At 39.2% G+C, this 24,284-nt stretch overlaps 1 protein-coding gene across 2 annotated transcripts in view; it reads right to left on the reverse strand.

Moving 5' to 3' along the window:
• Positions 1 to 24,022, reverse strand: part of WDR86 (WD repeat domain 86) — a 47,343-nt gene extending 23,321 nt beyond the window's left edge. Inside the window, exons 1-4 of one of the 2 annotated variants that reach the window (XM_031939455.1) lie at positions 23,072 to 24,022; positions 21,945 to 22,203; positions 12,704 to 12,845; positions 7,062 to 7,485 (exon numbers count right to left, since the gene is read on the reverse strand). In XM_031939455.1, coding sequence (XP_031795315.1) covers positions 7,062 to 7,485; positions 12,704 to 12,845; positions 21,945 to 22,107 — 729 coding nt within the window. In that variant the 5' untranslated portion in view covers positions 22,108 to 22,203; positions 23,072 to 24,022. Of the gene's footprint in view, positions 1 to 7,061; positions 7,486 to 12,703; positions 12,846 to 21,944; positions 22,204 to 22,770; positions 22,945 to 23,071 lie in introns of those variants that run through there. The other variant, XM_031939454.1, reaches the window with a different exon arrangement.
• Between the last annotated feature and the right edge of the window lie 262 nt (positions 24,023 to 24,284).

Raw genomic sequence — 24,284 nt, forward strand, 5'->3', positions numbered from 1 at the left:
TGACATCTGCAAATAGAAGCATTTGGAGGAACTTACAATCTATATTTGGCCAAGTCATTTAACCCTATTTGTAGGTTAACCCTCAATTGTAAAATGAGCTGGAGAAGGAAATGACAAACTACTGGTATCTTTGCCAAGAAAACCCCAAGTGGGATCACAAAGAATCAGACACAATTGAAATGACTGCAACAACCAATCTATAGTCAATCAATATTCCCATTTGGTCTGACTAAGAAACATAATCCCCAGCAACATGTCTTCCTGTTCTAAGTCTCCCTGGATGATAATCAGAGTTAGCGATGGACTCTGATTCTTAGAACACTACCATGGGGAACACAGCAGAGCCAAAATGGTGGAAAGCTCTTCTTGGCTTCCCTCAGAATCAACAATAGGATCGAACCACTGAATGGATTCTGGAATGACAGAACCCACAAATATTTGGAGTGTAATAATTTTCCAGCAGAAAAATCTTGGAAGGACCTCAGGAAAGGTCTATCTCAATTAGATGGAGGGAACATGGCCTAGCACAGGGAATCTAACCAAGATACACCAGCTTCTCAGATTTGGCTGATTTGACGGATCCTGGTTCAGAAAGCTAATTGATTAACAGATTGACTCTGAGACCTCCAATGTAACTACAGAAGGCAAATAATGAGCCATGAGCCCCAAAATAACTCGGCCAGGCCCATCCATCACAGTGGGAAAACTTGCAGCACCACTGGCCCCAGTGCAGGCCATGAGAAGACTTTGTCACCCTGTAGGGAAAGCTTGGGACAATCTCTCCTGTGCCCCAGGAACAGGCCTCCATTTTAAAAAATGAGCAAAAAAGCAAAAAAGAGCTCTGATCACAGAAAACTACTATGGAGACAAAAAAGGACAGAAACCCAGAAGAGGACACTAAAGGCAAAACATCTCCAGATGAAGCCTCAAAAGGCGTTATGACCTGGAATCTCCAGCTCAAAAGGCTCAAAAGGAAGAGTTAAAAAAGAATCTTAAAACAGAGTGAGAAGGAAAATGGGGAAAAGAAATGAGAGTTTCGCAGGAGAGTTTTGAAAAGGAAACAATGAAATTGACTGAAGAAAACAATTCCTAAAAAATAGATTTAGCAAAAGGGAAAAAGAGAACAACTCCTTAAAAATAAAATTGGTGAAATGGGGGAAAAAAAAACCTAATTAAAAAAAAAATCACTCCTTTAAAAGAGGAGTGTTCAATTGTTCAATTGTACTTTAACCTGAATACCACTGGCTACCTAATTCTGAGACTCAACACCCCCTGGATGCCTCTGTGTCCCCTCCTCAGTCTGGACTCTGCCAGGCAGGGCCGGCTCTACAACCCTTGTCAAGTCTGAAGCAGCTCCAGAAGATGAGACCTTCGTCCCTTTCCCCAAACGAATATGGATCCTGATGTTTGAAGTGGGAAATAATGTCATGCAGCTCCTGGGGAGGCTAACGCAATAATTCTAAGGCCACTCTTGACTTGGACTTTGGAGCTGTCCTACAAACAATGCTGGCTGTCAATGGTTAGTAATAATAAAGCTTCTGAGACAATAAAGAGATGTGTACCAGACCACTCCTTAACTCCACTTCTAAGACCACCCTTCAATTCTACTTCTAAACCATAAAATTAGCATATCAGTGACATGAAGCACCTGATCTCTTTTTTTTCTATAAATTTAATCTTCTTGCTCCTGGATCTTTGCTAAATTCTTTTGGAACTTAGCCCACCTTAATTGGAAAAAAAAGTTACATTACAATTATAATAAATTTTGCTCCCTGACTTGGAAAAAAATGAAATAAAAATAAATAAAAGTACAATTGGTCAAATACTAAAGGAGATTAAAAAAAGGTCGCTGAAGAAAAGAAGTCACTAAAAATTAGAACTGTGTAATGGGCTGAAGTTTGAGTTGATGCACTGAGGTCCCAAGTACATGAGGCTAAATAGTAATTGGGCTATACTCTATTAATATATATGATTGGATAAAGAATGGCCCCCGCCCATTCTCCGTGCAAGTCCTGATGTGTTGTATAGGAAATGACGATTTTGGTGGGTGGAGGCAGAGGGAGACAGGAAGAGAAGCTGGGAGAGATTGGGCCTGGGTTCCATACTCCTAGCTGCTGGTCGTGTGGCTGCTGGTCTAGCTAGCTTCTTGACTCAGCTGCACACATTGCTATTGCCCATTCTCTTCCACCTCCGATCCTTCTTCACTGAGAATAAAGACTGACAATTTTCCCCTAACCTGAATTCCTGACTCCTGCTGATTTTAAAATACGCGATCTTCACAGAACTGGACAAATGGAAGTGATTCAATGAGATATCAAGAATTAGTCAAACAAATTTTTAAAAATAGAAGAAATTGTAAAATACCTCATTTGGAAAAACAAATGACTTGGAAAATAGATCCAGGAGAGACAATCTAAGAATTATTAGACTACCTGAAAGCCACAATGAAAAAAGAACCTGGACAACATCTTTCAAGAAATCGCCAAATAAGACTGCCCTGATGACCTAGAACCAGAAGATAAAATAGTCATTGAAAGAATCCACCTGAATCTGAATTGGAAGAATCTGAAAGAGGCCCCAAAATGAAAACTCCAAGGAATATTGTAACTAAATTCCAGAATTATCAAATCAAGGAGAAAATACTGTAAGCAGCCAGAAAGAATTAATTCAAATACAGAGAAGCCATAATTTGGATTACCTAGGACCTAGTAGCTTCTACTTTAAAGGATTAAAGGGACTAAAACATGATATTCTGGAAGGCAAAGGAGCTTAGACTACAACTAAGAATCAACTTACTAAGCATTATCTTTTAGGGGAAAAGATGGGCATTCAATGAAATAGGGGATTTTCAATCATTTTTAATGAAAAGACCAGAGCTGAACAGAAAATCTGATCTTTAAATCCAGGATTTGATAGAAGCATAAGAAGGCAAAAAGGAAAGAAAAAAACCCTGCTTTTTAAAGGTTAAAATGTTTACATTCCTACACAGGAAGATGATACTTGTAACTCTTGAGAACTATATCTTTGTCAGGGGTATACTTAGAGAGTATAGGTACAAGTTGACTTTAATAATTAAAATAATAAATATAATACAATAAATATGATAGCTAATCTATTATATTGTATACATTATATAACATAATAATATAATGTAATATAAGTATAATATAATAAAATAAATAACAAAAATTAAAATAAATTGACTTTAATAATAAAAATATTAAAATACTAAGTTGACTTTTAATAATGAAAAAGAAATCAGGGGTGGAAAAGGTATTACACTGGGAAGAGTAAAGGTAAGGGAAAATGAAATTAAATTACATCACATGAAGAGGCACAAAAGACTTATTACAGTTGAGGGAAAGAAGGGAGGGAGATGAGCAACGTTTGAACCTTAATCTCATCAGATGTGGCTCATAGAGGGAATATCATATATACTTAGTTTGGTATAGAAATTTTCTCACCCTATAGGGAAGTAGAAGGGGAATGGGCAAAAGAAAAGGGGAGGCTAATACAAAGGAGGGCAAAAGTATAAGGAGAAAGGGATAAGTAGATGGGGCTAATAAAAGGGAGAACAGAATTAGGGAATGGTAGTTAGAAGCAAAACACTGGTGAGGAGGAAAAGGGTGAAAGGAGAGAAAAGTATAATTTGGGAAAAATAGAATGGTGGGAAATAAAGAGTAATTTTAACTGTGAATGTGAATGGGATGAACTCTCCTATAAAACATAAATGGATAGCAGAGTGCATTAAAAGCCAGAACTCTACAATATGTTGTTTACCAGAAACACATTTAATGTAGAGAAATGCAGAGTAAAGGTTAAGAGGCTGAAGTTGAATCTATTATGCTTCAGGTGAAGTAAAAGAAAAAAGCAGGAATACTGATCCTGATCTTAAATCAAGCAAAAGTAAAAATAGATCTAATTAGAAGAGATAAGGAAGGAAATTACATCTTGCTGAAGGGTACCACAGATAATGAAGTAATTTCAATACTAAACATATATGCAGCAAATGGTATAGTATCTAAATTCCTAGAGAAGTTAAGAGAGCAAAACCATGCTAGTGAGGGATCACAACCATAATCTATCACAACCATATAAATCTAACCACAAAATAAACAAGAAAGAAATTTAGTAGGTGAATAGAATTTTAGAAAAGTTAAGTATGATAGACTTTTGGAGAAAATTGAAGGGGAGAGAAAGGAATACACTTTTTTCTCACTGGTACGTGGCACCTATACAGAAATTGACCACATATTACCATAAAAACCTCACAAAGGCAGAAAGGCAGAAATAGTAAATGCATCCTTTTCAGATCATGATGCAACAAAAATTACATATAATAAAGGGCCATGGAAAAAGACCAAAAATTAATTAGAAACTAAATAATCTAATCCTAAAGAATGAGTGGGTAAAATAACAACCATAATTAATCCAAGAGAATGACAATAATTAGACAACATACCAAAATTTATAGAATGCAGCTAAAGCAGTTCTTACAGGAAATTTTACATCTCTAGAATGCTTACATGAATAAAATGGAGAAAGAGAATTCAATGAAATGGGTATGCTAGGAAAGGAACAAATTAAAACCCTCCAATTAAATACCAAATTTGAAATTCTGAAAATAAAAGGAGAGATTAATAAAACTGGAAGTAAGAAAACTATTAAACTAATAACCTAATAAACAAAACTAAGAGTTGGTTTTTATGAAAAAAAAAACCCCAACAAAATAGATAAACTGATTAGAAAAAGTAAAGAAGAAAACCAAATTATTAGTATCAAAAATGAAAAGAGTGAACTTATCACCAATGAAGAGGAAATTAAAGCAATAATTAGGAGCTATTTTGCCCAACTGTATGCCAATAAATCTGATAATCTAAGTGAAATGGACTAATACTTACAAAAATACAGATTGTCCAGATTAACAGTGGAGAAAATAAATTACTTTAAAAATCCCATTTTAGAAAAAGAAATTGAACAAGCCATTAATAAATTCCTTAAGGAAAAATCTCCAGGACCAGATTTACAAGTGAATTCTACCAAACCTTTAAAGAACAATTAATTCTAATACAATTAGATCTAAAAATTGAAAGAATACCAAGTGCTCATGGATAGGCCAAGTTAATGTAATACAAACTATTTGAAAAACAGAGGAAGAAAGAGTCCTACCAAATTCTTTTTATGACATAGATATGATGTTGCTATCCAAACCAGAAAGGGCCAAAATAGAGAAAGAAAATTATAGACCAATTTCCCTAATGAACATTGATACAAAAATCTTAGCAAAGAGATTAAAGCAACTTATTACCAAAATAATACACTATGGCCAAGTAGGATTTATTCCAGGAATTCAAGGCTAGTTCAGTTTCAGGAAACCTATTAGTATAATTGACTAAATCAAAAACCAAACTAACAGAAATCATATTGGTTATATTAATAAATGCAGAAAAATCGTTTGACAAAATACAGTGTCCATTCCTATTAAAACCACTAGAGAGCATAGGAATAAATGGAGTTTTTCTTAAAATGATTAGTAGCATCTATCTAAAATCATCAGCAAGCATTATATGTAATGAGGATCAACTAAAAGCATTCCCAATAAGATCAGGGACTATTACTATAAAATATTGTATTAGAAATATTAGCTTTAGCAATAAGAGAAGAAGAAATTAAAGGAATTAGAGTAGGTAATTTGGAAACAAAATGATCACTTTTTATAGATAATATGATTAGAGAATTCTAGAAAATCTATTTTAAAACTACTAGAAACAATTAACAACTGTAGCAAAGTTGCAGGATATAAAATAAACCCACACACATCACCAGCATTTCTACATATTACTGACAAAGCCCAACAGCTTTGATAGAAAGAGAAATTCCATTTTAAATAACCATAGACAAAACAAAATATGGGGGAGTCTAACTGCCAAGATAAACCCAAGAATTATATGAACACAATTGCAAAGCATTTTTCACACAAAATTAGATCGAAACAACTGAAAGAATATCAAGTGCTCATGGATGGATCAAGTTAATGTAATAAAAATGACAATCCTACCTAGGTTAATCTACTTATTCAGTACCGAGAAATTACTTTATAGAGCTAGAAAAAAATAATAAAAGAACTCATCTGAAAGAACAAAAGATCAAGAATTTCAAGGGAATTAATGAGTCTTTGTTTTTTAAGTGGATTCATCATAAACCTTCTCAAAAGACTCACTTGCTTTGTGTAGCAAATGTTAACTTTTGCCTCAAATTATCTCCCTTCAGCCTTAGATGCTGCTGTCAACTAATCTACCTACTTTGAAAGTTATGTGACTTGACCAAGGTCTCACAACTAATTTGTCAGTGATCCAAAACTAAAAGCCAAGATCACTATGGGATTTAGGGCTAAAAGAGATTTTAGAGAACATCTAATCTAATTTCTCTATTTGAGAGGAAATCAAGGCTCAGAAAAGCGGGAAGGCTTCAGATAGCTAACACAGTGTTTTCTTCATTAGTGGATTCAAAATATGGATCAATTACCTCTCCAAAATCTAAATAAATAGAATTGGTTTACATCTAATTTTTTGGCATAAAATGAAGCAAGCCTATATAACAGCAAAAGTTAGGGTGTCATTGCAGTTTGGGGCACAGTAGACAAAAAGTCATTCCACTGCCCAGCCAGATGTCTCGTGGCAAGCTGGAAAAGTTCTGTAACTTCAGAATCAGAAAATCAGGTTGGAGTCTTAGATCTTTTGTTTAACAGCTCAATGATTTTCCTTCTTTGTTTTCTTTCTGTAAAATGTAATACTTGGGCATTATTTACCTCAAAGTTTTGCTATGAAAAAAGCAAAACCTGTTGTCAAGAAGAGATATTGTAAAGATTTCCTATTTAAGTATATATTTGATTAGACCTGGATCACTATGTGGAGTTTGGGGAAGAAACTGTATGGTTTTCTCTAGTTAAACTATACTTGTTGTCCCAGTAGACTGTATGTGCTTTTTAAAGTGACCTGAAGCCACAAGAGTATCTCAGAATTTTTTCTACATGTTCCACAAGCAAATTGCTTGATTCTTACCTCCAGGCAGATGACAGATCCCTGATGCTCTTTAAACACCTTCAGGGGTTCCCCAGTCACAAGGTTCCAAGTCCGAATGGTGGAGTCAGTGCTGCCGGTGAAGAGCTCCTGGTTGAGTTCGTCCAGAGCCAGGCACAGGACGGCTCCTGTGTGGCCTCTCAAGGTCTGATAGCAGCAGCCACTGGATACCCACCAAACCTTGGCTGTGCCATCTGTACTGCCGGTCACCAGGAAGTCCCCGCCGCCCTTCTCCCCCTGCTCTGAGGAGGCATCTGGGATGTCCTTGGAGGAGTAGTGAGCTAAGGTCAGGACGCAATTCCGGTGACCCCGAAACTCCTGGATTTGCCGTTCCTTGTCCACACTCCAGCAACGGGCCGTTCGGTCATAGGAGCCACTGAAGAGGTAGTCTTTGGCAACCAGGATCCTATGGGCAACAAATCTGGGGTCAAAGACTAGTTCAAAGTTCAGTTCCCCAGGTAGGCTGGGGTGTCAAGTCTGTCACTGAGTTTGACACACTACCTTCTCAAATCCCACTGCATATGCTGAAGGTAAGATGGTGATCATTAATGTTTACAGAGTATGCTAAGATTTTCCAGACATTTTGCTTCTATTATCATTTGATCCTAATGGCAACCCATATCATGAATATTAGGATTATTATCTCCTCTTTACAGGTGAGGAAACTGAGACAGATCAGTTAAATGCCTTGCCCCTAAAAATAGTTGTCAGGATGCAGTTGTAAAGTACTACAATTCATCTCAATTGATTCAATACATCTTGGCAAAATTTATTAAGCAACTATGTTTGATAGCACAATGCCCTGTGCTATGGAAGATATAAAGTCTAAATAAAACAAGCTCCCTGTGCTCATTAAAGTTTATAGTCTAGTAAAGAAAGAAGGCACAAGAACAGATGTTATAATATTACAAATATGCATTTGGTGAGAATAATAATAAAAAGCTAGCATTTATATACAGCTTTAAAGTTTGCAAGGTGCATTAACAAATAATATTTCATTATATACTCACCATAATCCTAAGAGGTGGATGCTATTTTGAATTTTTACATTACATGCATGCTTTCTCCCCATTTTGCAGCTAAGGAAACTGCAGCAAACAAAAAGATTAAATGATTTGGCTAGGGCAAGATCTGAAGCTAGATTGGAGTTTAGTTCTTCTAGACTCTTCCACAAAGGACAATTTCAATTCATTAAAATTACATTTATTGAGACCCTGCTAATTTGTAATGTGCAAAATTAGCTTTTATGCTAATTAACCATTTAGTTGTAAGCTCCCTGAGGACAGAAACTGTCTTTTGCCTCTTTCCGTATCCTCAGATTTTAGCACAATACTCCTCACATAGAGGAGTCTACTGACTGACTGATTATGGAAAATGAATTTTAATTCAAGCAAAAGAAAGAATCAGTTTAGGAGGGGATGTTGAACTCCCTCCCAAGTCTTCATTACTCAGATGTTCCTTTCACTCACAAACTAGGCACTGATTACACTAACACAAGACCAAACAGGGCATTCCCATTATGGAATATACTACTATGGACTTCAGTTTCTTTACTTATAAAATAAAGGAGTTTGACTTGATTACTAAATATGTGCTGTCAAATTCAAACAGAAACCAAAGTCCCTAACCTGGAGACCACATATTAACAAGTTTTAAAATATACCATCTATGTTATATTATATTTTTATTAAGTATATACTATATACTTTTATTTATTTATTTATTATTTTGTTAAATTTCCCAATTGCATTTTAATCTGGTTTGGGCCACTTGAGAATGCTGGGAATGTAGTGTTGTAGAGCATGGGTGGCTTACAGGTGAGCACCATGTCCCCAGTGAACATAAATGCTAAATAAATGCTTGTTGACCGACTGATCTCTGAGATCCTTTCCAGTTCTAAATCCTTGTGAGAATAATAAAATGACATTTTAAAAAAATCCTCTGACTCAGATCTCTCAGTCAGGTAGTCTTTTCTCAAAGTCACTGGAATTAAAGAGTGTATTCGTTGTCAGTCATCAAATGAAACTACTTGTAGTAAGGCTGTTTTAATGATCTGTGATATCAATTCTGAGATAGGCAGATAAGAGATAAGTGGGGAGGAAAGGATCACTGATAGGGAGGACCAAAGGGAGACTGGAGAGTGCTCAAGAAGTTGACAGCCCAGTGCTCCCACTCTCATCTGACATATTCCTTCCAGTTGCCCAGAGGCAAGCTTAGAGGACCTTGGATTGAGTTCACCTGTAACAGCGACAACCAACATCACAGCTCACTCCATGTAGGCACATTGCATCTGGGGCCCTCAGCAATCAGGTCTCAAGGCTTCACTCCCAACCATGGTGGCCATATGCAGGAGGATGAGAATGAAGCTCTTTGAGAAGCCTCAAAAGCTCTAAGAACAGCTCTGAAGTGTGTGCTTAATTTGTTCCACAGTTCCATCTTGGATATTTGAGATCTGATTATCCAGTTGTTCAGATGTCAGCTCAGAAGCATTAATTCATAATCATATCCATATTTTTAAAAAAGAAAAATCCACTTTCAAAAAACTTTAAAATGACAACTGATGATTTCTGAGAGTAATTATCTGCACTGCTTTTCAGAAGGCCAACTAACAATTGGCATGCTGTGACATATTAAATGAAAACCAGTATTTGAAGCAACATTGTCAAAGTTGGTCAGCTGAGAATATGAAGAAGTTCCTTCTTAAACTCTGTCCAAATGTGTTTTTCTAACTTCCACATATCTAACACTATCTTGTGTCTCTTCCACAAAAGAAATCCATTTATTTGTTCATTTACTTATTGTTGATTCCTTTAGAGGGAATGCCCTATAATATCTTTTTTTAGAAAGTAGATGAGTCTGTATCTCAAAAAGATTATCAAAAAATGGAAAGGGGCCCACATGTGCAAAAATGTTTGTGGCAACCCTTTTCATTGTGGCAAGAAACTGAAAACTGAATGGATGCCCCTCAGTTGGGGAATGATTGAATAAATTATGGTATATGAATGCTATGGAATATTATTTTTCTGTAAGAAATGACCAGCAGGATGATTTCAGAGAGTCCTGGAGAAACTTACATGAATTGATGCTAAGTGAAATGAGCCGGACCAGGAGATCATTGTATATGGCAACAAGAAGATTATATGATGATCAGTTCTGATGGATATGGCTCTCTTCAACAATGAGATGATTCAGATCAGTTCCAATGGTCTTGTGATGTAGAGAGCCATCTGCACCCAGAGAGAGGACTGTGGGAACTGAGTGTGGATCACAACATAGCATTCTCACTCTTTTTGCTGTTGTTTACTTGCATTTTGTTTTCTTTCTCATTTTTTCCTTTTTTATCTGATTTTTCTTGCGCGGCATGATAATTGTGGAAATATGTATAGAATAATTGCACATGTTTAACAGATATTGGATTACTTGATTCTAGGGGAGGGGAAAGGGGAAAGGGAGGGAGAAAAAAATTTGGAACACAAGGTAAATGCTGAAAACTATGCATATGTTTTGAAAAGAAAAAGCTTTATAAAAAAGAAAAAAATGATAAAATAATAAAATAAAAAATAGTATGAACTGCCTCTTATAGAAGAGAGTCTTCAAAGAAAAGCTTTTCATTGACTTGTAGAGATTCTATATCAGATCAGATCTGAGAAACAGTGGCCAAATATCTGTTTTCCAGTCTAAATTCTACTTCATTTAGATTTCTCTGTTCACTGTTGCACAAAAATATTACGTTCATTAACTTTTTTTCTTAATATTTCTCCATTTTCAATAATCGTTCAATAATCATCTCCTCTAGGCAGTTGTATGATTCTCCCAGTCTTCTCTTTTCCCTTCTCTGAATTCCTATAGCATAGTCCCTTTCATTTGTTACTGAAACATAAATGTTTTGAAATAATAGCTCACAATTATATAGAGTGTTGTAGATTATAAAGCATCCTCCTTGCAACAATTCTGGAAAGAAGGTGAGAGATATTGTCCCTACTTCACAGATAATGATACTCTGGCTCTAAGAATTTAAGTGATTTGTTGGTAATCGTGACATTAACTGGGAAGTCCTTTAGAGGCCATTTAGTCCAGCTCCTTCATTTTACAGCTGAGGAAACTGAGGCCATGTGAAAAGACACAGCTAGAAGTATCTGAGATGGCACTTGGATCCAAGTATCCTGATTCCAAGTTCTGTGCTCTTACTACTATTAGGCTGCAAGGTTCTGAAGGCAAAAATTCACCCTTAGAGAATTTCCACACCCTCCTCACAGCACCTAGCACGGAACCAGGAAGCTACTTGGCAACTAGTAAGTACCTGTTGACTTTAACTGAGTGGTGAAGATCTTATGGATTACCCTAAAAAAACAGCTAGGAAAAAACAAACTTCAAACATCTTGGGTTAGAGGGTAGTTTCAACAATTAACCAGAGAAAGAATGTTGGGGTTTTTTTTTTTAATTCTTAGTTCGAACTAAGAATTAAAAAAAAAATTCTTTAGAACAGAAACTCCCACTTCCCTCTTTCTTTCTCCTCCCTCGATCTCCTCCCATTCCGACCCCCCAGCTAAGCATCAGCTCTCAATTAAGCCACTTCCTCTGGAATTCTGCTCCCACCAGTGGGAGTGCTGGGCTTTCAGTTCCTCTCCTATCATTCACCTAGAAGCAAGCTCTTGCTGCTTAAACAACTAAGTCAGACATCAAGGGGCTCATGGAATTGAAGGAACGAGTCTGCTTTCATGCAGTTAAATGAGCCATTCAATAAGACTGACCCCACTCAGTCCCTGGCGACCTTCACTCTAATCTGCTTTAGTGTGGACTGTCTATACCAGGTATTTGGTGGATGTTCAGCCCTAGGATGTCTTTCCCATCATTGTGTCATTTCTGTTATTTCATGGTACTTTAAGACTTAGAAAATTCTTCACAACTATTATGAGATGGGTAGAGTAAATACAATTATCCCCATTTTATAGATGGAGAAATTGAGTTTCAGAGAGGTGACTGTGACTTACCCCTAACTAACGAGTGAGTCAAACACCAGAGATGCTATTCAAACCTGGGTCTTATGACTTCTGGTCCAGCAATTTTCTCACTATACCCCACCATAGTTTATTGTGATTAGATTTTTACATACATGTTCCCCTTATCTCCCCAACCAGACTGAAGTGTGGTGGGCTCATGGAATTTGGAGCTGGAAAAAGAGCTTTAGAAATAATTTACTCTATCTTCATTTTATAGATAAGGAAATAAATCCAGAAAGATGAATTGCCTATTTTGAGTTCAAACAAGTAATAAGTAGCAAAGCAAAGGCCCTCAGCTAAATCTAATGTTCTTTCCACAACACCACATCGTTTTTATAAATTCTCTGAGGGCAGAAACCTTGTCTTCTATTCCTTTGTCTAAAAGAAGGCAAGCTTCCTAAGGGTAGGGACTGTTTTGCTTTTCTTTGCCTAATACCTAATACACAGCACCAGTATTTAAATATTGGTTGAATGTGTATTTCCCCCAATGCCCAATGCCAATATAATATATTATAATGTATATAACATAATAGTATTATACACACAACAGGTGGCTTTTGGGACAGCTGTACTTGTTCCCTTGTTGAGAGTCGGCTTTTGTGGGATGGTATCAGTCACACAAACCTGTTTACAATTGATGTATGTCCTCGGTAAATAGCCAAACACTGTCCAGTCACCACGTCCCACTTTCGGATGGTGTGATCAGCACTACAGGTGAAGGCAGCTTCATTTTCCAACTGGCAGAAAGTGATATAGCTTTCATGTCCTTTAGAGGAAAGGGAGAATTGGGTGGGAGAGGTGAGAGATATTGACTATCATTTTTTTCCTTAAAAAGAAAGAGAAAAAGAAACCATCAGGAAAGAGAGAGAAAAGCAAGTGTCATTTTAGGAAAAAACAACAACCCACAATTGACTATGTTGTAACATTGGGTCTATGATGGATCCTTCTGAGGGATCCCCACCAGGAAACTAATGCGGACCTTCTCTTACTCCCTTTAGGATAATTTTTTTCCTTTCTCTCTAACAGTACCAGAATTTGAATATTCTTTTTCTCTCTGTCTTCCTCTCTGTCTCCTCCTCTTTCTCCCTCCCTCTCCCTTTTTTTCCTTATCATCTATCTAAATCAAAAGTATCCACAGACATTTTTCCACACCTGTATGCAACACTTTGACTAGCAACTTAGAGGAGAGTATGGCCCTGACTATAGGATCAAAAACTTGGGGAGCACAGAATCACTGACTCACCATATCTTAATAGTTAAAAAGGGTCTTGGAGATCATCTGGTCTAGCTGACTTCATTTTCTAAAGGAGGAAGCTGAGGCTTAAATAAAGGGGAATGACTTGTCTCAGGTCGCACAGATAGTTTAGGACAGAGCCAGAATGTCCAGGTTTCTCTTTAGGATGTATTTCACCACACAATGAGGAATAAATGATCTGCAGCGATCAAAGGGTGCCTGCACATACAGCTTGTTTAGCAGCACGTGGATGAGATATTTCTGTTCTTTATTGAATTTCCGCCTTTCATTTGAATGCTTGATATCACTCAGACAGCATCTTAGAATCTCCAGAGTCCAGTTTCAAGCTGCCTGACACATTTTCCCTGCATTTGAGCTTAGTTACTCTTGAAAACACTCAACTTCCTGGATTCTGAGAGGAAAAAAACTTTAGAAAAATTTTTTTCTATTTCTTTTTTTTTTCTTTTTAAAGAAATCCTCAAATCTTCTTGGACAGCAGATACCAGGCCTCTAAGAAAAACAGTGTTTGCAAGAATTAAGTAAACATGTGAGGAAACTCTTCAGATTAAGTTTCCCTTAAAATATACACAGTATTAAAAAGCTAAGGGCAAAATGTGCTTGGCAAAACGCAGCTCAGGTTTTTTGTTTTTTTGGTTGTTTTTTTGCCCCCCACCAGCCTCAGTGCATTTGCAAAATACTTTAAGACTGTCAACAAATCCTTCCTGAGACCGGATCTGTCCCTGCTCCCCCTCTCTGCCTTCACCCCCACCCTCCAGCTCAGTGATCAGACAGTCCCAGAATACCAACAGAGAAAAGGCAGCAGCAACATTTTTTTTTTTAACACTGTAATGGTGCTTCTCATTAACTGCTTCACAGGAAATGCTGTTTGAGAGAGAATTGGAAGGAACAAAGGGCAATCTGTAAACTGGGCCAGTTTGGTACAAGGCAGTGAAGCCGGAGCCTCGGGCTCTGATACTTACTACCTCTGTGATCTTGGACAAGTCAACTTTCTGAGCCTCAGTTTCTCCAACTCTAAAATGGGGAAGGGGTAATTCGCTGGTGGGCAAAGGCTGCCTCTCTGTGGGGCCTGCGGGTAGAAAGCAGAGGCTCACTTCCCACCTCTGACTGTGGAGGGCAGTTTCTCATCTCTAAAGGAAGGGGTTTGGGGTGGCCAGCCTCGAGTTTGGAATCGATGAGCCACAGAATATATACTGATTCTGGATGACAAAACCTGCCTGGGATTTCAGCTCACAAATGGACTTTGATTTTGCACAACCTCATTTTATCCCCTCATTAAATCACTTAAGGATGCTTGGATTTCTTTCTTGGGGGTCCCCTCCCCTCGCAGTCCCCCTTCCCAGCTCAGCAAACTCTCCTGGTTATAAAGAAAAGAAACTCCTTCCTCCCAGCCCCCTTCCCACGGCTCCTCAAGGCTGGTCTGGCCATCTGGAACTGAACCCCGTGGCTGATTTCCTTTGACAAAGCCACCCACCCCACATCTGAAAACAGACCCAGCAATGACTCATGGTTCTGAGGGCTTCATCAACAATAAACAGATCCCCCAGGGCTTAGGAAGATCTTCTAAGAAGCGCTGGGGAAGCTTTGGGGGGAATCTCTGGCTGCGCAAGGGCCTGGCCCAAAGAATGGCAGCATCCATTGGCCCGGAGACCCCCGAGGTCCCAACATATCCTCAGCGACAGACAAGGGATGAGAGAAAATAAGCAGCTACCCAGCCAGCCACAAAATTGGGTACACCCTAGACAGAGGGGAAGGGACTAGGAGACTGCAGTCTAGAAGAGACTTTTAGGGATCATCTAGTCCAGTTTTGTTTTGACAGAAAAAAGAAACTGAGGCGGGGGGGGGGTCATGGGGTTAAATGACTGTCCACGCTCTCTCAGAATTAACTAGCATTTTCATTAGACCAGCACAGAGGACACAGTGGCAAGTCTTATGTTTTTAGAGGCCTACAAATCCATAAATGTCAAAAGGAAAAATAAATGGCTTTGAAGGTTTGGAAAATGCATGTAAAAGGCAGTGACTGATGATATCCCTGCACAGCAGTTAGGTAGGACTGATTAAGTGCAAATCAATCCTTCCTTCTTTTTCTTAGCTGCTTTGGAAAATAAGTTGGTGAAGGTCAAACTGATATAGTGTGAAAAGTGTTTCCTTAAATTTAATCTACTCTTAAGTGAAAACATCATTATATTATGACAAGAGAGATTTTTGAGATTTTGTTTGCCAAAAACAACTTTTTTTCTCCCTTTGGGTGAAGGGAGTGAAGCCGGAAAATGGGTCATCGTAATAGGGTAGAGGGAGAAGATTCCATAAACTGTGGGTCTCTTAGGATGAAGAATTTGCTTGAACCTGTAATCGGCGAGTTGGAATTATAAAGTAACCATACACACTTGTACAGGAACATGGGTATATAAATATCATTCCTTCTTAAACTGTTTTTTTTTGGGTAAATCACTTAATTTCTGTTTACCTCAGTTCCCTCAACTGTAAAATGAGAACTGTAATAATAATACCTCCTTCTCAGCATTGTCATGAGACTCAAGTGAGATATTTATAAAATGCTTAACAGTGTCTAGCATCTAGCAGGCACTATGTAAATATCATTATTATCAGTTAGCCAGTGATGCTGCTAATTGTTAAAAATGACTGAAGCCCCTCTTTTGGTAGGAGCCTATGACTTAGGTATATCACCAATTAATCAGCAAGCATTCATTAGGTGCTAATATGTGCTACTAATGGCTAATTTGCTATAGGAATATAAAGATTAGAATAAAGCAATCTTTTGTGAATGTTCACACTAAAAATTTAACAATCAGCTCTGAGTTGTTCAGTAAAGTAGGTTCAATAAAACCCCTGTTCCAGGCTAATTGTACACTATTTCAAAGTCCGATTCTTTTTGTACAGCAAAATAACGGTTTGGACATGTATACTTATTTTGTATTTAATTTATACTTTAACATATTTAACATGTATTGGTCAACCTGCCATTAGGGGAAGGGGATGGGAGGAAGGAGGGGAAAAACTGTAACAAAAGGTTTTGCAACGGCCTATGCTGTAAAATTACTCATGCATATAACTGTAAATAAAAAGCTATAATAAAAAAAAAGAATAAAGCAATCTTTGCCTTCAAAGAGCTTACATTCTATCATAGAGACATATACATAATATATAAATATATTACATATTAAATGTATGAAATATAAATTTGTGGAAAGAAAGATTCAGGAAATCTTAATATTTGATCAGAATGAAGCTTGAGTAGGATTTTGATGGAAACAGGGGATTTGAAGAGATGGAGGTAAAGTGGGAATGTCTTCCAGGTTTAGGAAACAGTTTAAAAGACTGTAAGTTTCTGAGGTAACGACCATGATGTACTTTGTGTTACCCATACTCCCACATGTAATATATGCTCAATAATAATGTTTATTACTGAAAAAATGCAGGTAGGAGAAGATGGTCATTAAAAAATTAGACTAAAACAGTTCATCCATCTTACATCTATCTCAGAAACCAACTCAATGAATCATAGGAGAGTTGATAACACCTTAAGTGGCCATCTAGACCAACATAAGTCATTGTCTCAATAACAGAATCAATAAATGGCCTTCAGTGATTAACTCTACTGTGACATCATTCACTCCTCTACTCTGTCTTTTCATCCTGTCTACATTCTATCGTGCTTCAACATTACTTGCCCTTGTTGAATGAAATGAAAATAAAATAAAAAATTATCTTTCACATATTCATTAACTGACTAGCTTGGAAGCTCTGCAACAAAGATTATAATATATTTTGCATCCCCCAATGATGTCTAGTACAGTGTTCTATACAAACTGGAGCTTGAGAAATGCTGACAAGCATTAACAAAAATAACATGAACTGGTAGTAGGAGAAACAGAGGCTACAGGCTTTCTTGCCAACATTGTCATAGGTTTTTCCTCTTGCCTTCTTTTTGCCTCTGTCACCCCAGAAATGTTCTCACATCCCCCCAACATAGACAGGGAGGGGAATGGGAGAATTCTCTCCTCCACCCTAGCAGCTGTAATCCACGGGAAGTTCGGAAGGGATTTGTCAGGGCAGCTTTAGGCCAGATCCTCCTCATCTTGGAACTTCTTGGATCCTAGCTGAATGAAGAGTGATTCCCAAGATGGATCTCATGAAAGATATTAGGAGAGATCCTGGATTCCTTGGTCAGAGCTGGCTGGCAGTCAGCTGATGCTTATTAAGGTTTTATTATTATTGTACATATTTATATTTGGGATATACTTGTGTACATATTATCTCTCCTAATAGAATGTAGTGGAGATATCCCATCTCACAAAAGAAAGGGGAGGGCAGGAATAAAAGGTTCTCCTTATTCCTGAGAGAAAGAATAGGGAAGGAATAGTTTCATCTTTGTTTTTGCAACTCAATGCCTGGAATAAAATAGGCATTTAATCAATATTTATTGATTGTTCAATTTACAGGAGTATTCACAATCTTTTTCATAGTAAATCTCCTAAGCACATAATAGCTAATATTTTATATGGCACTTCATAAGGTTTTCAAAATACTTTCTCATTTGAAATATGAGCAATTTACAAAACAAATCTGATTTCTATAAAACTTTCAGCAGCATAGCTATAACGAGGTGAGACACAACTGAATTCTCTTTTTATAACAGTGTTTCTGCATCAAAGAGGATGACTACCACCAAAGGGAGAAGATTAACCCCGACCTGTCCTATAAAAAGATATAGGCCTAAAAGGAATTGTTTGGACAGTACAGGGTTAAGGTGAAGCATAAAATACTTATTAAGCAGACTTTGCCAATTATATTGGGTCTTGTTTTAAACGCCAACCTCCTAAGATATAACACTCAGTGATTTTTTTCCTCAATAGTATTTATTTTTCTAATTACATGTAAAGATAGTTTGCAACATTCATTTTTGTAAGATTTTGAGTTCCAAATTTTTTCTCCCTCCCTCTTTTCCTTATCTCCCCCCTCCTCTAGACAGCAAGCAATCCAATATAAGTTATACTTGTACAATCATTTAAAACATATTTCCATATTGGTCATTATAACAAAGGGGAAAAACTACTAGAAAGAAAAAGCAAACAAAGAAGATGAAAATATAATACTTTAATCCACATTCAGTCTCCATAGCTCTCTCTCTGGATGTGGTTCTCGTTTTCCATCCCAACTCTATTGGAATTGTCTTGAATCACACTATTTGCTGAGAAAGCTAAGTCTATCATAATTGATCATCACATAATCTTGCTATATATAAGCTACTGTATCCTATTCCGAGTCTCTATTAATGTGTGCTTACAAGCTTTTTATTTAGTATTTTCTTTTTGTGGAAGAAATACATTGCTAATTGATCAGAGAAATGCAAATTAAGACAACGCTGAGGTACCACTACACACCTCTCAGACTGGCTAAGATGACAGGAAAAGATAATGACGAATGTTGGAGGGGATGAGGGAAAACTGGGACACTGATGCATTGTTGGTGGAATTGTGAATACATCCAACCATTCTGGAGAGTGATTTGGAACTATGTTCAAAAAGTTATCAAACTGTGCATACCTTTGATCCAGCAGTGTCATTACTGGGCTTATATCCCAAAGAGATCTTAAAAAAGGGAAAGGGACCTGTATGTGCAAGAATGTTTGTGGCAGCCCTTTTTGTAGTGGCAAGAAACTAGAAACTGAGTGGATGCCCATCAATTGGAGAATGGTTGAATAAATTGTGGTATATGAATATTATTGTTCTGTAAGAAATGACCAGCAGAATGATTTCAGAGACACCTGGAGAGATTTAAATGAACTGATGCTGAATGAAATGAGCAGGACCAGGAGATCATTATATACTTCAACAACAATACTATGTGAGGATCAATTTTGATAGACATGGCTCTTCAACAGTAAGATGACTGATGCCAGTTCCAATGATCTTGTGATAAAGAAGCCATCTGCATCCAGAGAAAGGTCTGTGGGGACTGAGTGTGGATCATAACAGCATTTTCACTCTTTTTGTTATTGTTTGCTTGCATTTTATTTTCTCTCATTTTTTGATTTGATTTTTCTTGTGCAACAAGATAATTGTATAAATATGTATGCATATATTGGATTAAACATATATTTTTTTACTATGTTTAGCATATATTGGATTTCCCGCCATCTAGGGGAGGGAGGGAGGGAAAGGAAGGAAAATTAGAACGCAAGGTTTTTTGAGGGTTAATGTTGAAAAATTATCCATGCATACATTTTGAAAATAAAACTTTAATTAAAAAAAGGAAAAAAAAAAAAGAAATACATTGCTTTCCCACACCTCATTCACATTGTACACTGAAGACCTTTCTATTGACCTCTTTTGAGAAATCCTAGGCATGAGCCAAATAAACTTCAAGTAATTTTCTCTTGGGGAGATTGGGATCACAGTGTAAAGATAAAGAGTGTGAAAGAAGGAAAATAACTCCTCTTATTAGAAGCTAAATTTCTCCAGGTTTGAATCTAGTCCTCATAGATGGGTTGACAACAAAGGATGGGAAAGCAGCAGGCCCAGCAATGCTTCTCATTTTTATAATCTATGTCTAACATCATTGTTTTTCCAATAAGATGTAAATTCCTTGAGGGAAGGGACTTTTATTTTTGTCTTTTTTATCCCTGGTGGCTAATATGGTACTTGGCACATAGCAAATACTTAATGCTTTTTGATTAAATGACTAATAATGGAGATAGTTTTATGTGATTGCACACATATAATCTAATCTATATCAGACTGCTTACCCTGGGAGGGAGGAAGTAGGGATGGAAGGTATAGAATTTGGAACTTAAAAAAAACTGTTAAAATTGTTTTTACATGTAATTGGAGAAAAAAATTTAGTTTTTTAAAAAATGCTTTTTGATTAATTGCTCAATTTATAGAAGGATTCTCCTTTATTCATTTGAAATATCCAATTTGCAAAAAAAAAATCATTTCAGTATAACATCTTTTTAACACGACTGTAACATAAGATAAAACACAACTTGTATACTTTGTTTTTATAACTATCTTCCCCCAAGAAGTTCAAAGGGCAATAGAAGCTTATCCAGGTTTCTGATTCTGAGTCTATCTATACTCTAATTCTAGATCCATACAACCAGGAATTCCCCACTCACCTCTCACTTCTTTACTACCTTGTCCATTTTTCCCTCCTTTCACGGTTATCTGCTGCTATCACAGAATCACATTTCCTTGGGCAGCTAACCACATGATCCACAGCTGGTCTCAACACTTTCTATTCTTTGTTAGAAGTGGCTTATAAATAAGGGGCAAACTCTCCAACCCTCAGTATTCTAGAGTAGTAAGCAAGCATTTCAGTGAATTAACAGCTCAAGGGAAGGCAATGTATCAGAAGTTACCAATTTTCCTATCTTGAGAATCATAGAGTACATTGTCTCAATTTCAAGGAAGCATAGTCTTTTAAGAAAAAATGTTACCATTTGCTTTTATGAGAATACAGACACAAAAATAGGTATGGAATCACAATGGATTCTTAAAACTAGTGTAGAATCTGGAAAATATTTCAGCTTTAAGGAGCGAGTGGACTCCACTCAAATCAGGACTCCCTGGGGTATAAAGCTTACAGTAAATCAGACTTCTCTTTTGGCTATATAGAAGCAGCTGGTTTTTTATTTCCAGTTACAGCTAAGTCTTCGTTGTCAGTATGAATATTAGCAAATCTCAGTTAAGCCAAAATTAATTTTCTCACAAGCAAAATGAAGGGGTTGAACTAATTGGCCTCTGAGGTCTCTTCAAGGTCTAAAATCTATGATCTAAGAGATCCTTCTGTATATTTTGGAGTGGAGAGATATGAAGTGGTAAGGTAGCACAGAATAAAAATAAATTTTATATAATTTATATATATTAATTAAATATGTATATATATATATATATATATATATATATATATATATATATATATATATATATATATATATATACAAATGTGCCAAAACTCTCCAAAAGAGGGCAGTAGGAAGACAGCAAGATGAAGTATAGTTTCAATAAATATGAATTGGTAAGAAGAATTCTTTATCTGAAGTTTCCCTACATGGAAGATTTTTTTTTTTAAGCCACAAAACAGAATAACCACTTGCATACCCTCAGTAATTGACCTTACTTGCTTGGCTTAAAGTCACAGAAGCAGGGGAAATGACTTGCCCAGTGTCACATAGTCAATTATTGACAGGATCGGCACTAAACCTCCAGTTTCCCGACTCCTCCATCCAGTGCTTATCAAAATCCAGTTTGCTGACAAATGTTCTACGTGGGTCCCCCCTCCCAATTTCCCAGCCTGCCGACGTCTGTCAGACACATCCATTCCATACAGCTTTGGCTGCCTGTCCAAAATGGCTGAGGGACTTCCATGTGTCCACATAACCGTGGCTCCATTTCAAAGACTCCTTGTAGGATGGGAAAGCTGGCGTGTCCCGCTGTCATCCCCGTCCCTGGGGAGACGCTATCTCCGGACCCCGGAGGCCGACAGGGAGAGAGAGGGGAGAGAAGGGAGAGCCAGGCTAGGGAGCCATGTGGCACCTTTTGGGGGGCCAGAAAGGCCCTGGTTAGGGAGGAGCAGCGCGCTCTCTACCTTGGAAGTGTCCACGACACTGGCTGTCATCAGTGCTCCAGAGCCGAGCAGTGCCATCCTCGCTGCCTGTCAGCAGCCGCCGACCGTCGGGGCTCAGGCTGAGCCAGTTGATGCCTCCTCTGTGATCTGTGCAGACCCTCAAGGCGGAGCCATTGCCCCCCATTCTGCCTCGCTAAGGAAGGGACTCCCCAGCCAAAAGAAGCCAGGTTCCTCCAGCAACTGCTTCCAGACATCACCTCAGGAATTGTGCCCCGGGAGCCTGCAAAAGGGATTCGTGTATCACGCATTCCCAGCCCTGGGGAAGCGTCCCGTTCCTAACAAGGGCAGACCCCCAATCTAGTCGCCCTTATCTATACACTTCTTACTTCTTCAAAAACATGAGAAAAAGTCAACCCAAGTGATCAAATGGAGCCGTCAAAACTAGATGCAGAAAAGTGAGATTCCACCTCCTCATCTCCTCTGCTCCTCACACCGACTCCCAGGTTTAGGGCTGGGATTCATTGTCGGGAGAATGACCAAGTCCCCTCCCCCACTCCCGGTTCTCTGCACTTCTCCTTGCCTCCCCTCCTCCCCCGGGAGGAAATCTCTCCACAGAACGTATTCCCGGTTGGGGATGCCTTCCCACTGTAGTTGAGCCCACTGTCCGTTACCCTTCCAACGCTACTAAACCCCTAACCTTTGCCCAGATGGCTTCCACTCCAGCACCAGAGAGAGTCCGGTGAGAGGTGATTGACCCAAACTCCCCACCGCACCGTCCTCCCCAAGGTACCCCTAAAACCGTAACCAAAGCTTCCAGCCTTATCCCAAGGGGCAGCAACTCACGGACCTGCCCAAAGCCCATGGGGGAGATGGGGGGCTTTCCTCCTACACTTCCCTAGCCCCCTACTCCACGCTCAACACACAATTACTCCTTGTGGAGGCTCCAGAACAATAAAGTGCAGGCTGGCTCCTCCTAGGAGACCACCCCTCAACCTGTCCCCTCCTACTTTTCCGGGACGGCTTCCCCACCCCTATCCCGTACTTCCCCGCTTCCTCCCTCCTGTGGTTCTCAGCCTCTCTGGAGGACCCAACTCCTCCCTACTCCCTCCCCACGCCTTCCTCCTCCCCCGGCGCCAGTCTTAACTCACCTTTGCCCGGGACCCCCAGTCGCCCTCCCGGTCCTCGCTTCTTTCCCTCCCCTCCCCGAGGAAGGCTCCACGTGGAAACTTTCTCCGACCGCTCTGACCCTTTCCAGGCCGGGCTCCACGCAGCGGCCGCCCCCTCCCCTTCCCCAAAGGCGGAGATGGGGGGGTCGGTCGCGTCCCCGGGGAGGAGGAGAATACACCCCCTCCTGCCCTAGGAGCCGGGGGCGGGCAGCCTTGGATGAGGGACTCACACGTGTGTGTGTTCGAATACACACACACTCACACACTTAACTGCGCTGCCTCCCCGCCAGAGCTCTCACGGGGGAGGCGGGGAATAGGAGAGCAGAGGGTTCTCTTTAGGACTAAGTTCTAAATTCCCTTCCAGAGCAAAACCGACCCCCCCCTTTCTCCTCTAAAATAAAGCATTAACCCCGAAGGTATGTACAGGCTCCCCAGGAAGCAGTTTTCTCAGCCTGCGGCTCCACAGGGGCCGAACTCTCCACCTTTGGAGGAGGGGGCTGGAGGGAGGGAGACGCCTGTAGCGCGACCCTGAGTATTTCCGAGTCTCGTCCCTGACACCGTAAGTTTGGACTAATTCTGCGGTTCTCAAACTTTTTGGCCCGAGGACCCCTTTCTCTCTTTAAAATCGTTGCCGGCCCCGCCGCTAGAGTTTTTGTAGGTTATGTTTTCTGTATCTATGCACTAGAATTTAATCCAGGGGTCCCTGGACCACCCTTTAGGAACGACTGGACTTGATGGATCTCCAGGTCCTTCCTACCCCCAGCACAGGCTGGTTGTTAAATCTCCGCTTTCCAGGGAGGGCTGGGGGGGCTTCCTTTTAGCCACAAGACTAGCAGAGTAGCGCCGAGGGTTGGGTTACTAGGGTAGTCAGTCAGGCTCGCTTTGAAATCGGGAGTCAAAAAGGAGCTCCTGACACCCAGGTCTTTTGTTAGACTTTCCCCCACCCCCCGTGGAGGCTGCTGCTCCTCCTCCCCCCACCCCACCCCCGTGGAGGCTGCTCCTCCTCCTCCTCCCTCCGTCCTCCCACTCTCCCCCCTCCCTCGCCCCGGCTTCAAGCTCCATCTGATCTGCCCGCTGAGGTCTCTGCAGGAATCCCGGCCACTTCAACCCTCTCCCCGAGCTTCTTTCCCCTGTTTCTTATTAATGCAGCGGTTCTGGAGCTCGGCTCAGTCCATCACCCCAACAGTCCAGGAAG

Source organism: Sarcophilus harrisii, chromosome 5 (assembly GCF_902635505.1).
Source record: "Sarcophilus harrisii chromosome 5, mSarHar1.11, whole genome shotgun sequence".
Classification (NCBI taxonomy): Eukaryota; Metazoa; Chordata; class Mammalia; order Dasyuromorphia; family Dasyuridae; genus Sarcophilus; species Sarcophilus harrisii.